We start from the raw sequence: 12,566 nt of genomic DNA on the forward strand, positions 1-12,566 counted from the left end.
GAGACAAAATCGCGGGCATCCTCTAATCTATAAATATATAAAAGGAAAAGGTGACTGACTGACTGACTGACTGACTGATCTATCAACGCACAGCTCAAACTACTGGACGTATCGGGCTGAAATTTGGCATGCAGATAGCTATTATGACGTAGGCATCCGCTAAGAAAGGATTTTTGAAAATTTAAGTCCTAAGGGGGTGAAATAGGGGTTTGAAATTTGTGTAGTCCACGCGGACGAAGTCGCGAGCATAAGCTAGTAAACTATAAAGATTCCAAAAATGAAATAAAAGTGTCCTTGTTTATCTACTTAAATTGAAACTAAATAAAGGAATTTAAGTTATTGTTAGTTTAAACGACATCGTTTTGCTTACCATAATTTAAACTTTGACAAAGGCACGACGCAGCTGTTAAAGTTTGCTGTGTCAACATTTTTCTTCTTCCTGCTATACAGTCCGTTCACTATAACTTTTCCCCTGACGTTATATTTGGCACCATTGCAAATCACACAATAATAAACCCTAAGCTCTAAGGAATAAAGCAAACAAAGCAATGGTGCCAACATGACGTCAAGGGACAAGTTATAGTGAACGGACTGTACCAACATTGTCCTGTCCTCCGCTGTAGCCTGAGTAGTTATTTAATATCTTCCTGAACATTCTTTAGTGAATAAGTTACATCCATAACTTTGTCCACATAATAAATAGGCATTTTAATGTTTTCTATTAATTTTAAACTTTTTCTTGTAGACAAATAACTAATGATTTTTTTATAAAGAAATATTAGCCAATGATGACTAATATTCCCCATTCCCCTCCAAACTAGGAGTAGGTACGACAATAGTGCAACGGGTGGGGTTTGAACCGACCTTTCTAATTTTTAAATTATAAGTTAGGCCTCATACAATGATAATAATATGAGGAGATTTGTTAATTTTCTACCCAAAGTAAATGCGAAAGAATGTCTGTCTGCAAGTTTTTCACGGCACAACAGTTTAACGGATTTTAATGGGTACAAAGTTAGCTTACATCCCGTGGACGGGACATAGGCTACTTTTTTTCCCGGAAAATCAAAGAGTTCCAATCCAAATCAAAGAAAATCATCACTCCCTTTCGGTAGACTGCTTCCATCTTAGACTGCAGCATTAGTTACCAAGCGAGACCGCAGTAAAGCACTAACTGCGTCATTGTATCTATTATTAACATTGTCTTCCTGCCACACTATATTAACAGGTATTTTTCTTGCACTTATATTTCATTCGTTTACCTTTGACTCTTACGGTTTGGACGTGTGCATTTAGTTAAAGCTTTTATTATGACAAAATTGATCACATCGTTGGTGCCAAAAACAGATGGGCTATTAAAGTTTCGCTTATCAGTATATTTCGTAGCATTTGTGCATTTAGTGATAATGTCTATAAGATTACTAGGCAAAGACTTTGACAATTCTGAAGACGTGACGATACAATTGTATGCAAAGTTTAAGTGGAAACTCATTACAACTTGGTTTAGTGTAAGTACAAGTAATGTTATTTGCTATACCTACCTACCTAACCGTTACTGCCATCGGTCTCGGTTATTATTATCATTAATATCTGATAATCTTCGAATCTAAGTAATGAAATAATACTCTTTAGTCGAGTCGTATGCGGAAGGATCTGGAAACCCACCGCATTGTTATTCCAAGAAAACCCCTTCCATTATTATTATCTGATGGAAAGGTATCGCGATCTTCAGCAATGAGGAATCCATTTGTGATTATATAGTACGCGCCAGGTCAAGATGGCAATGGGGCATATGAGGCGGGGGACGCCCCGCACACGCGCACGTCACCCGCAGTAAATAGCCGCTGTCAAAACAGTCAAACATTATTATATTACTACCTATTGACCATACTTTGATTGTTTTATATTTGTATTTCAGTTATTAACTTATGCATACATACCGCTTTGTTTGTATTGTGATTGGCGAGAGTTGAAAGGAGAAGAGATGAAGTACGTGAAAATTTTAAGGAAAATCAGAGATTTCACGTTTACCAATCTCTTGCTGCCGACCACTGTTGTAAGTTTTCTTTTCATTTATGGATTTTTTAATTTAATGTTTTATTCTTCAGGCTTAGAATGATGCCTCAAATGACTGATTAAACTACCCCAAGCTACCCATTTTTAATAGTGTTGCTTGATGCATTAAGTACTACGTATTAATTTAATTTCTTGTGTAGCTACATATTTTAATGAATCTTTAGTATTTTTGGTCTAAACCTAGAATAAGTATATTGTTTGAGATCTACAGAACAGGAATTTATTGATTTATACTTATATTAGCATTTTGTACTTGACGACAATCACTCCTAATGGAAAGCCGTGAGATGCAGAGGTCAACTACCCGGATGTTCTATCGCCTTTATATTCGGGAGTGCTCTGAAGACCTGTTTGACCTCATTCCACCCTCCTTTTTCTACATCCGCACCGTGCGCCACTGTAAGCAATTTCACCCTCACTACCTGGGTATCTGGTGCACTTCGACCGTCTTCTGTGCCAGATCCTTCTTTCCACGTACATGCAAACAGTGGAATTAGCTCCCATCAGCTGTGTTCCCACTAGATTACAACACGGGGTTGTTCAAGAGGCGGACCAAACAATTCCTGAAAGGCCGGCAACGCATCGGCAGTTGCTCTGGTGCTGTTGCACCATGCAAATGTTCATAGGCGGCGGTAATCACTTAACATCAGGTGACCCGCCTGCTTGTTTGCTCGCTATCTCTATTTTAAAAAAAGGAAGGAAGATCACCAGATGTGCTTCGGGAATCTCTCGAGACAAACAATCACCTTCTTTCTATTTTAGTTTGCTGACATTCTATTCTGGAGGCTGTGGTATCACGACAAGGCGCTTGTCATGCCGCCACCCGTAGGGACTGTGATACACCTGTGGGAGCATCACAGCATGCACACAGTTTCCCTGGGCTTCGTCATCTTCGACCTCATATTTGTAAGGCGAGAAAGACCTAAGAGTATGGGACCAGGAATCATAGCAATGCTCGGATTTATCAGTGTGTATGTAACTGTGTAAGTGATTTTTTAACTACTTAAATGACCCTTCCTTGCCTTACCTTACTAGAAGTTTACCATTTGGATAATTGAAAATTTTGGACACTGAGATTGTGGACACAGAAAAAAGGTTGAAAACTTAACTACGGAATCCGTTAAATTGTGTAGTTGAGGTGTACACTGAATAATATAGTAATATGTAAAGTATACTTAAACTTAAGCATAATAAACATTGCGCTTAATATAAACTTGTCATAATAATAACACAGTTTTACGATACCATGTTGGCTTCTTTAAGTACCATTTGAACGTCCTCTGTTGGTCTATCGTTTTTTTTTTAATTTATAGACTAACGCTTGGCTGCAATCAGACCTGCTAGCCAGTGATAACTGATAATGCAGCCTAAGATGGAGCGCGCTTGCCTAGAAGATGCCTATTCACTTTTTGATTTATTAATTGATGGATTAATTTAGATTATTTAATTTAGTTAAACATTATTTGGAGATTGAAGAATCCCCATAGGTCTATATTTGAAAAAAATTACAAATAGCGGCCTGGTCGGCAACTCGGAAGTTAACGGAAAAGGCTGCAAAATAAGGTGTTGTTTAGCGAACGGACAAACATCATCATGATCAACCCATCGCCGGCTCACTACAGAGCAAGGGTCTCTCAGAGTGAGAAGGGTTTTGGCCATAGACTACCACGCTGGCCATGTGCGGATTGGTAGACTTCACACACCTTTGAGAACATTATGGGGAACTCCCAGGCATGCAGGTTTCCTCGCGATGTTTTCCTTCACCGTTAAATTAAGTGATATTTAATTAATTAAAACGCACATAACTGCGAAAAGTTAGACGTGCGTGCCCGGGATCGAACCCCCGACCTCCGATTAGAAGGCGGACGTCCTAACCACTAGGCTATCACAGCTACAAACATACTTACCTATTATGACAATACCTCTTCTTATCCCAAATTCCTACCAGTAGGTAAACAAAATATGTACCTATATTTCGAATTTTTCATCTTCTGTCAATATCTGTCTGTATTTCTTAATTAGGTCGAAATTAACTATGTAAAATCATTTTGTTCACAGATGTGTACACAGCGTATTGAACGAAGAGTACCTCTATCCTGTTTTCAAAAAGTTTTCTCCTTACAAGCTATTAGTTCTGGCCATTTACACCTATATATCGTTCTTGTTTTATCACACCGGCCAGTGGCTGGTCATAGATTTATTTCATGGTCAAAGAGCGACGTCAAAAAAAATTATCTAAATATATAAAAGGAAAAGGTGACTGACTGACTGACTGACTGATGTATCAACGCACAGCTGAAACTACTGGACGGATTGGGCTGAAATTTAGCATGCAGATAGCTATTATGACGTAGACATCCCCTAAGAAGGGATTTTGAAAATTCAACCCGCAAGGGAGTAAACGAACGAGACGAAGTCGCGAGCATAAGCTAGTTTAATAATAAAATGCTACGCCTACTTACCTATGTTACTGAATTTTATGATTATTTTATTATCTGATATCCGTTTAAATTCAAATTCCACCATAATATAAATATCTGTATCTAGAACGAAGATTTAGGCTTGAATATACTTAAAGAGGGAATTTTATCTTAGGACAGATTTTTGCCTGCAAAAATGAAATTCGCTATTTCGGTATCCAATTAAAAGTTTTTCGAAATTTACCGACGGGTACAAACTTTGAACGGTAGTTACGCAGTTTTGGGTATTTCTAACAGTTACATTTTGTATAAATGGTACCTACATTATTATTAGTTCAATACAGAAAATAGAGTCGTAAAAATAATAAAAAAGTTGACCAAGTGCAAGTAAGACGCGCGCACCAAGGGTTCCGGTACTGCACTCGTATTTTTTCGACATTTTGCACGATACATCATAAACTATTAAAAAAGTAAATTAAAACCTGTTTTAGAATGTGCCGGTAAAGCCCTTTTATTTTGATACTCCACTTGGTACATTAATCTTACTTCGAAATTTGAAAATAGTAATTAAGTATTTGTTCATAAACACATTTTAATGTTTTTTTCAATGTAACTACAAATCTACGGTTTTCGGATTTTTCCGTTATGGTGTGCTATAAGACCTACCTACCTGCCAAATTTCATGATTCTAGGTCAACGGGAAGTACCCTTTAGTTTTCTTGACAGACACGACACGACAGACACGACAGACAGACAGACAACGAAGTGATCCTATAAGGGTTCCTTTTCCAGATCTCAGTAATTACTGTAAAAATCATTAAAAAAATTAATTTGATCCAATTTTGGATTGGAACAACATTATTATATTTTGTTCTTTATGAATATTAATTATTTACTTACTTCCATTATGTTTTCCAATCTTACCACGTACCAGGAAGTAGCTAAAAATAAAGAAACAATTAGGTAATTACTTACAGACTTATGGGGCAAGATTATCATGGTTATCATAAAGTTAATTTGTATCTTCTGTAATCCTAATAAAGAGGCGTATTTGACCTTGTCACCATGTAGGAATACAAATAATAATATAAAATTTCCAAAGAAGTCATAAGTCACAGCATGTCATAATAACACCGTATAATAATTATTATAATAGCTTTAATAAAGTTTTTGTTTTTCTTTAATGTAATTGCTATACTAAAAAATATTAGCTATTGTCAAACATAATTGATATTCCTAATACTATAGTAGACTATAATAATTTATATATTTTTTTACTGCGACATAGGCTTGCGCTTGACGACAATCATTTTTAATAAATAACAATGATGGGCAGTGGCGTGCACAGTGTTTGAAGCCAGGGTAAGCATTAGTTAGCTAGGAACCTATTTACTGGCAGGTCATAATGAAAAATATGCATTGAGCTATTACAACTGGGGTAAGCAGTGCATTTATGCCTCTATGACCTGCACGCCACTGAATTGATGAGTTAGGGGTTGGAACGCGCTTGCCTAGAAAATGCCTTTTCACTAAAAAGAGCCTTGAAGGTATTTAAGTTATACGCTGCAGGACACACGGACGCCGGACTCCAATTAAGCGAAAAGCTAGTGGCGTAGTAGGTAGTACCACAGAAGATAATTATAATACTTAGTATAACTAACGTACCTACATACACTGCATCAACAGTGCAACGCGAACGGGTGGGATTTGAACAGTTCGATTTTTTTGGTATTATTCCACTCGCAGATCGTTGATCTATTGAGGTTTACCGGCCGAGTAGATACTTAGAACCGATAGATGACACAAGTCAGTCCCACAAAAGTCTGCAATATGCCTGCAATAGTCATGAAAACTTCAACGAAGCCCCGTGGAAAATTTTCACACATTTTGCGGCTTTACGGTTCATTTCCCATTCAGTTTCGATATTTTTTACGCGACAAAACATAATTGAAGTTGAACCTTCGGACCTGGACCTGTATTAATTTGCTGACCTCGTGTTTTCCGAGACATACCTTAGTAGGTAACATCAGACGTAACTGCAGAGCTTATAAAAGTAAATTACTATAAGTATCTACATAGTGTGATGTCCTCAAACAAACAATACGTCGTCAAGATATTGACGATGTACCTACTCGTAAGCACCTATAAGTCCCGCATATTGCTATTGCGCTGGAACCATATCTCATTAACATTGAAATGACGTCATTTTGACGTCAGCCTAAATAAAAATATACCATCAGCTCGAAACATCAGTCTAGACTCTAGTGCTGACGTCACTAAAATAGCGGCCACGCGCATTAGAAATTTGTGGGACTTATACTCATTTCAATCGATAACTGGAAAACGCCTGGTTTGAATTTTCCTGGAAATTAGCCTCCCGAGCTATTTTGGGACGCTCGTTTCCCCGGAAGATTAAATCAAAACTCCCGATTTTAGCCTATTTAACAAGAGTTGGCCGGTATACACCGGTAAATAATATAGAGCCGCCTTTTGAATTCAAAATATTTTGTACCCTAAAATCTTAGTTAATCATCCTCTTCCAATCCATCGAGTTTGGGCTAATTTGATTTATCTCAAGTATAGTAAGTAGTAAGTAATTATTTTAGTAACATCATCCATACCAATATTATAAATGCGAAAGTGTACCTATCTGTCTATCTGTCTGTTAGCTTTTCACGACCCATTGATTTAACTGTTCTGTGGGTGTAACCGATTTTGACGCTTGGTATATACAAAGATCGTTTGCATCCCAGAACGATCTATGCTATTGATAAGTACTGAAAAATCAAAGAGCTCCTACGGGATTTTAAATAAAATCTAAATTTACGTGATAAAGTCGATATAAAGTCTTAGATAAAGTCGAGGGCATCAAACTCTATTTTGTACAGACTTGCATGTCGGACACAAATACTTGTAAACTACTTTTATCCCGTAAAATTATAGTTTCCACGGGATTTATGAAAAGCCTAAATCGCCTTATTAGCTCAACCGTTAAGGAGCGGACTGAATTCCGAAAAGTCGGCAGTTCTAATCCTACCCGTTGCACTATTGGTGTACCTACTCGTAGCACAAGCTATTCGCTTAGTTGCTGGGGAAAGGGGAATATTAAAGAAAAGCTAAGTAACTACTTATAATATTTTATTGCGTGCCTCTCGGAGAAGGGTACCTACTTACCTAATGGTTTCCTATAGAACCTTGAAGGAGTTTACTGTATTTGTTGTGAATACTAAGTATCGCATTTTTATTGAAATTTACTGATGCAAATACACGATTATTTGTTCTTGTTGTTATGCAAACATGCACATGTATTTAATTGTGCAAATCCATTAAAACTTTAGCACTTAGTTTTATTTTAGTAGTGGTATTAGAGTACCTAACTGGCTGTTTGTGTAATAATATAGTCTAATCTTAAGCCTGTATTTTCTTAAGACTGGGCAAAAACCTTCCTCTAATTTCTCCTCAACTTTATTCTGTATCTTTTCGGGACACCGAAAGGTGGAGTTACGAGTCGAGCGTCTAATAGCGTCATTGGCGCCGCGTCAGTGACGTTGCGGCAGAGCGGCAGATTGTACTTTAATCAGTGTCGCTGCGCTCGTGGTACGTTCCCTACATCTGTCGCTCTGTTGCGTCGTCACTGAAGCGGGGCCACTGACGCCACAGTGTTGCCCAGGTGGGAGGGGATGCGTCTTGCGGGGCGGTCAGTAGAAAAAACTCTTAATAAGTATTTTTAAGAAATTGGAAGAAAAATGCGTGGCCGCGTCCTAATCGAGAACGGGTGCCATAGCGGCATGGAGAGTGGCATCGCGCCCGCTGGCCGCCTCGCAGGACGCACCCGCTTCCAGCTGGCCCGCAGACTTAATCTAATTCATCATGCCATCGTCAATCGTCATCCCTGCCTCACCACCAGCGTAACCGATTTGAGCGGGACCAGAAAGAAGCAGATTTTGAAAACAAATCTTCTAGCAAACGCCACACCTGCTGTTGGTATTATGCTAATTTAAGTAATAATTAGCTCTAATGGCGCTTGTACATGTTGGTCCAAAGTGCTTGGCGAAAGCACCCGGTGAACTTGTACAAGCCAATTGGCGTCGCCTGCGGTTTAACGCTGTCCAGCACAGCACACCTTGATCGTCGCTTGCTCCCTTGAGTAGGACCTCCGGGTAATAGACACGGGGAGTCTGTTGCCCGCGGGAGAGTAGGTCCTTGAGTTGGGAGGCTTGGGGACCGCTTTTAGTCCCAGAGCTAGGCCTGCTTTGGCGGATGTTGTTAGCTGGGTTGCAGTTGAATACGTTCGGGTCCCTGTGCCCAGCAACAATGAACGAGACGGAACACCGTTGGAGTTTAGTTTAAGAGTCCGACATAACCACCGCGCCTCCCCGAGCGTGTTAAAACGCACGTTAAAAAAATGGCTAGCACACTTTCTGATCTGAGTTTTCATGTATGATTTCATACATATATGTACGTAGGTACATCAAAGGATCGTGGCGCGATTTCCAGACTGACCATGGCATTCGCTGAAGTCATTGGCCCAACGTGAGCGAGGCTTAACAATAAGTGCCATAATAATGATAAGTGTCTGTACATGATATTCCCTTTGTGGTATTACAACTTCAGAAGTAGGTTAGACAACTCAACCAGGGCGGATACGGACTAACAGCAGTGTTTCAACTCCGTAATAATATCATTTATCTACTTACTTACTAGTTTAGATGAGTTGATAAGTTATTACTTATGTTCAATAAACTGTAGGCCGCGACTGGTCGAGATGGCAATCGGGGAGAGAACGCCCAGCACACCCACACATCCCCCGCGCTAACCCGGTGTGTACTAAATAACAGTGCAACTTCTCTGTAACTATTATTTTTCTTTCGGCCTGTGTAATACTGCGGGCCCTACTGTTAAAACTAAGACCTTTAACGCATGTATCACACTAAACCGCCACGGAAAAGAGCCATGTCATATCCGACTTACCTATCCGACGAACGGATTAGATTGTATTTTTGACCCTCGATGCAAACGGAGGGGTTTTATATAAAGTTTAACCTATCTTTGTTTAAGTATATCTGAGGCGTCGTAGCGCTCAGACGGATGGACCGATTTAAATGCGTTTACGTTGAATTCGAAAACCAGTTTAATCGAGAAGGTTAATTATTCTTACCTATGTTTGATGAAAATCTTATCAATGTTTTAATGATTTATCAGCTATCTCCACCGGTGTAGGGAATAGGGAACTAGTCACTTGTCTTATGGATTCGATCCCGACTACATTAACCTCATGCAATATTATAAAAACCTGCTTGGCATGATTTTAATTTTTAATTTATATGAAGTAGCAAATCTCGTACCCGTTACGTTAATGTGAATCATCTTATACAAAACAAAAATCGAATCCGTAGTTCTTCCATACATCGTAAGTAAGTACTTACGATGTATGGAAGATTTAATTAGACCGTGCCGGGACTAGCCGTGTCACATTCAAACTTAACTCACGTAAGTACGTGAGTTAAGTTTGAATGTGACACGGCTAGTCCCGGCACGGTCTAATTAATTGGAATCATCTCTGAACCGCTTCGATTTAATATCTTAAAATACTCAGAGTCAGTAGGTACCACGCATGCTTAAACTGGCGCTCCTCTTACATGTATTAAGTCGGAAATAATAGCATACGGCTATGTCAGTGCTGTTTCAGCCGTCCCGAATTCACAATCGACATGATGATGAATTATATACACCGTAGCTTTCGAAATAAGCTACATTAAGCTTCCTAAAAATATCGCCACTTTCTTATTTTCTCAGCGCATTGACCATGAAACTGGACAGTCCTCTCTGGAGGTGCTGGGGTGGTGCGCACATATTATGTAGGTACTGCGCTAGAAGGCTCCCACGAGCATTGTGAATAGTTAGAATCATTACATCATTAGATTAGTTGTTAAGTTAAGCTACAAATAATAATATAGGTTAAGTAATTTTATTGTTTTTGTACTAACACACAATTAAATTATGGGTTGCTAAGTACGCCTGAAATAAAAGTTTATTTATTTTATTTTAATTATTTATTTGCCTTTAAACAAACCCTTTGTTCACGATTTCGCCCGTGTGGGCTATTCCGTGATGGTGTAATCAATCAGATCTTGATTTAAAATTTATAAATTTAGGGGGTAGTACAGTAGGTAAATTTCGTAAGTTTTTGTGTTGTAAATTATCGAGTATGTTCATCCCTCGTCCACACGCCCCCATTCCAAACATAAAACACACTCTAATTTGACTCCGAGCATCTCAGTTATTGGTAGTAATATGAGTATATTATTATTTGCAAAATTTAATATGTAGGTACCATAGACCTATAAATACTCGTAGGTACCTAAAGCGGATTTTAGCAAAATACGCCTGTTGTTCTTTAGTGTACCCATTGTGGACTTTCACAAAGTATCTAACGCATACCTACTTCTATCCAATATTTAGTAGTACAATATGTTAAAATAATATTGAATGAAAAATTTACTGAAATACACAAACAGAGAGATGGGAAAGTAAGCTGAGCACGTAGGATGTAGGAAACCTGCGCTGTCGAGATAGTTACAGTGATCCGTTGATTTAGTGAATCGCTGCGGCCACATAGTTATCTGCTACATACATACCTACCTGCCTGTTTTTATACAGGCTACTATAAAACGACTAGGTACGATAACTTGCGATATTATTTCTAACTAGCTGATGCCCGCGACTTCATCCGCGTGGATTCGGTTTTTAGAATCCCATGGGAACTCGTACTGGTAGATGAATATAATTTATCCAGGTAGGTATCACGTTTTTTAGGGTTCCGTACCTCAAAAGGAAAAACGGAATCCTTATAGGATCACTTTGTTGTCTATCTGTCTGTCTGTCAAGAAACCTACAGGGTACTTCCCGTTGACCTAGAATCATGAAATTTGGCAGGTAGGTAGATCTTATAGCTGACATTTGGGGAAAAATCTGAAACCGCGAATTTAGGGTTAGATCACACGAAAAAAATTAAATTGTGGTCGCGAACTAATAATTAGTATTTTCAACTTTCGAAGTGAGTGACTATATCAAGTGGGGTATCATATAAAAGGTCTTCACCTGTACATTCTAAAACAGATTTTTATTTATTTTTATGCATCATAGTTTTTGAATTATCGTGCAAAATGTCGAAAAAATAAGACTGTAGTACGGAACCCTCATTGCGCGAGCCTGACTCGCACTTGGCCGGTTTTTTATTACACTTTGTCAATCCATAGTATAGGTGGGTATATCGTTTCACTGAGGGTTGTGGAGGATGACAGTTGACGTAAAAATCAAAGCTCCCAAGTCTCAACATTGCTATCATCATCATCATGATCAACCCATCACCGGCTCACTACAGAGCACAGCTCTCCTCTCAGAGTGAGAAGGGTTTTGGCCATAGTCTACCACGCTGGCCAAGTGCGGATTGGCAGACTTCACACACCTTTGAGAACATTATGGAGAACTCTCAGGCATGCAAGTTTTCTCACGATGTTTTTCCTTCACCGTTAAAGCAAGTGATATTTTAATTACTTAAAAACGCACATAATTCCGAAACGTTAGAGGTGCGTGCCCGAGATCGAACCCCCGACCTCCGATTGGAAAGCGGACGTCCTAACCACTAGGCTACCACAGCTTTGCTATCACACTCCCACAATCCGCATCCTCACGGCCTACCCCACGAGCCATATCAATCAAACAATAGAAATGACCAAAACTTGAAAACTACTGAGTTTCTGAACCCTGTCGTGGCCACCTATTAACATAATGCGAGATAACTTAGTAAACTTGAAGACATTATTTTGTTGTTAGTTGTTGCTATGCTGGCGATCAGGCGCGTTAAAGCTTCACGATCGTTCCACTAGATGTCGTTAGTTTTTTTCATATCATTTTGTTACTTTAGTTATAAAAATATGTCAAGCGTGTTTCTAGTAGGTAAGCTTACCTACTTACGACTCTCTTACTATCTTCTATCATATAGGTAAAACACAAAGTTGCAGCAATAATGCCATAAATTCAGCCAATCACAATAGCTAGGTATAGGTT

The 12,566-nt window shown here is 38.8% G+C and overlaps 1 protein-coding gene across 1 annotated transcript; it reads left to right on the top strand.

The window, feature by feature from the left end:
* Positions 1-1,245: 1,245 nt before the first annotated feature.
* Positions 1,246-10,539, top strand: LOC117984247 (androgen-dependent TFPI-regulating protein-like). Its single transcript, XM_034970869.2, has 5 exons — positions 1,246-1,508; positions 1,919-2,056; positions 2,839-3,059; positions 4,135-9,925; positions 9,992-10,539. The coding sequence occupies exons 1-4, from the start codon at positions 1,311-1,313 to the stop codon at positions 4,313-4,315; spliced, it is 738 nt and encodes a 245-aa protein (XP_034826760.1). The 5' UTR covers positions 1,246-1,310; the 3' UTR covers positions 4,316-9,925; positions 9,992-10,539.
* Positions 10,540-12,566: the final 2,027 nt, after the last annotated feature.

The sequence above is a fragment of the Maniola hyperantus genome, chromosome 8, assembly GCF_902806685.2.
Source record: "Maniola hyperantus chromosome 8, iAphHyp1.2, whole genome shotgun sequence".
NCBI lineage: Eukaryota > Metazoa > Arthropoda > Insecta > Lepidoptera > Nymphalidae > Maniola > Maniola hyperantus.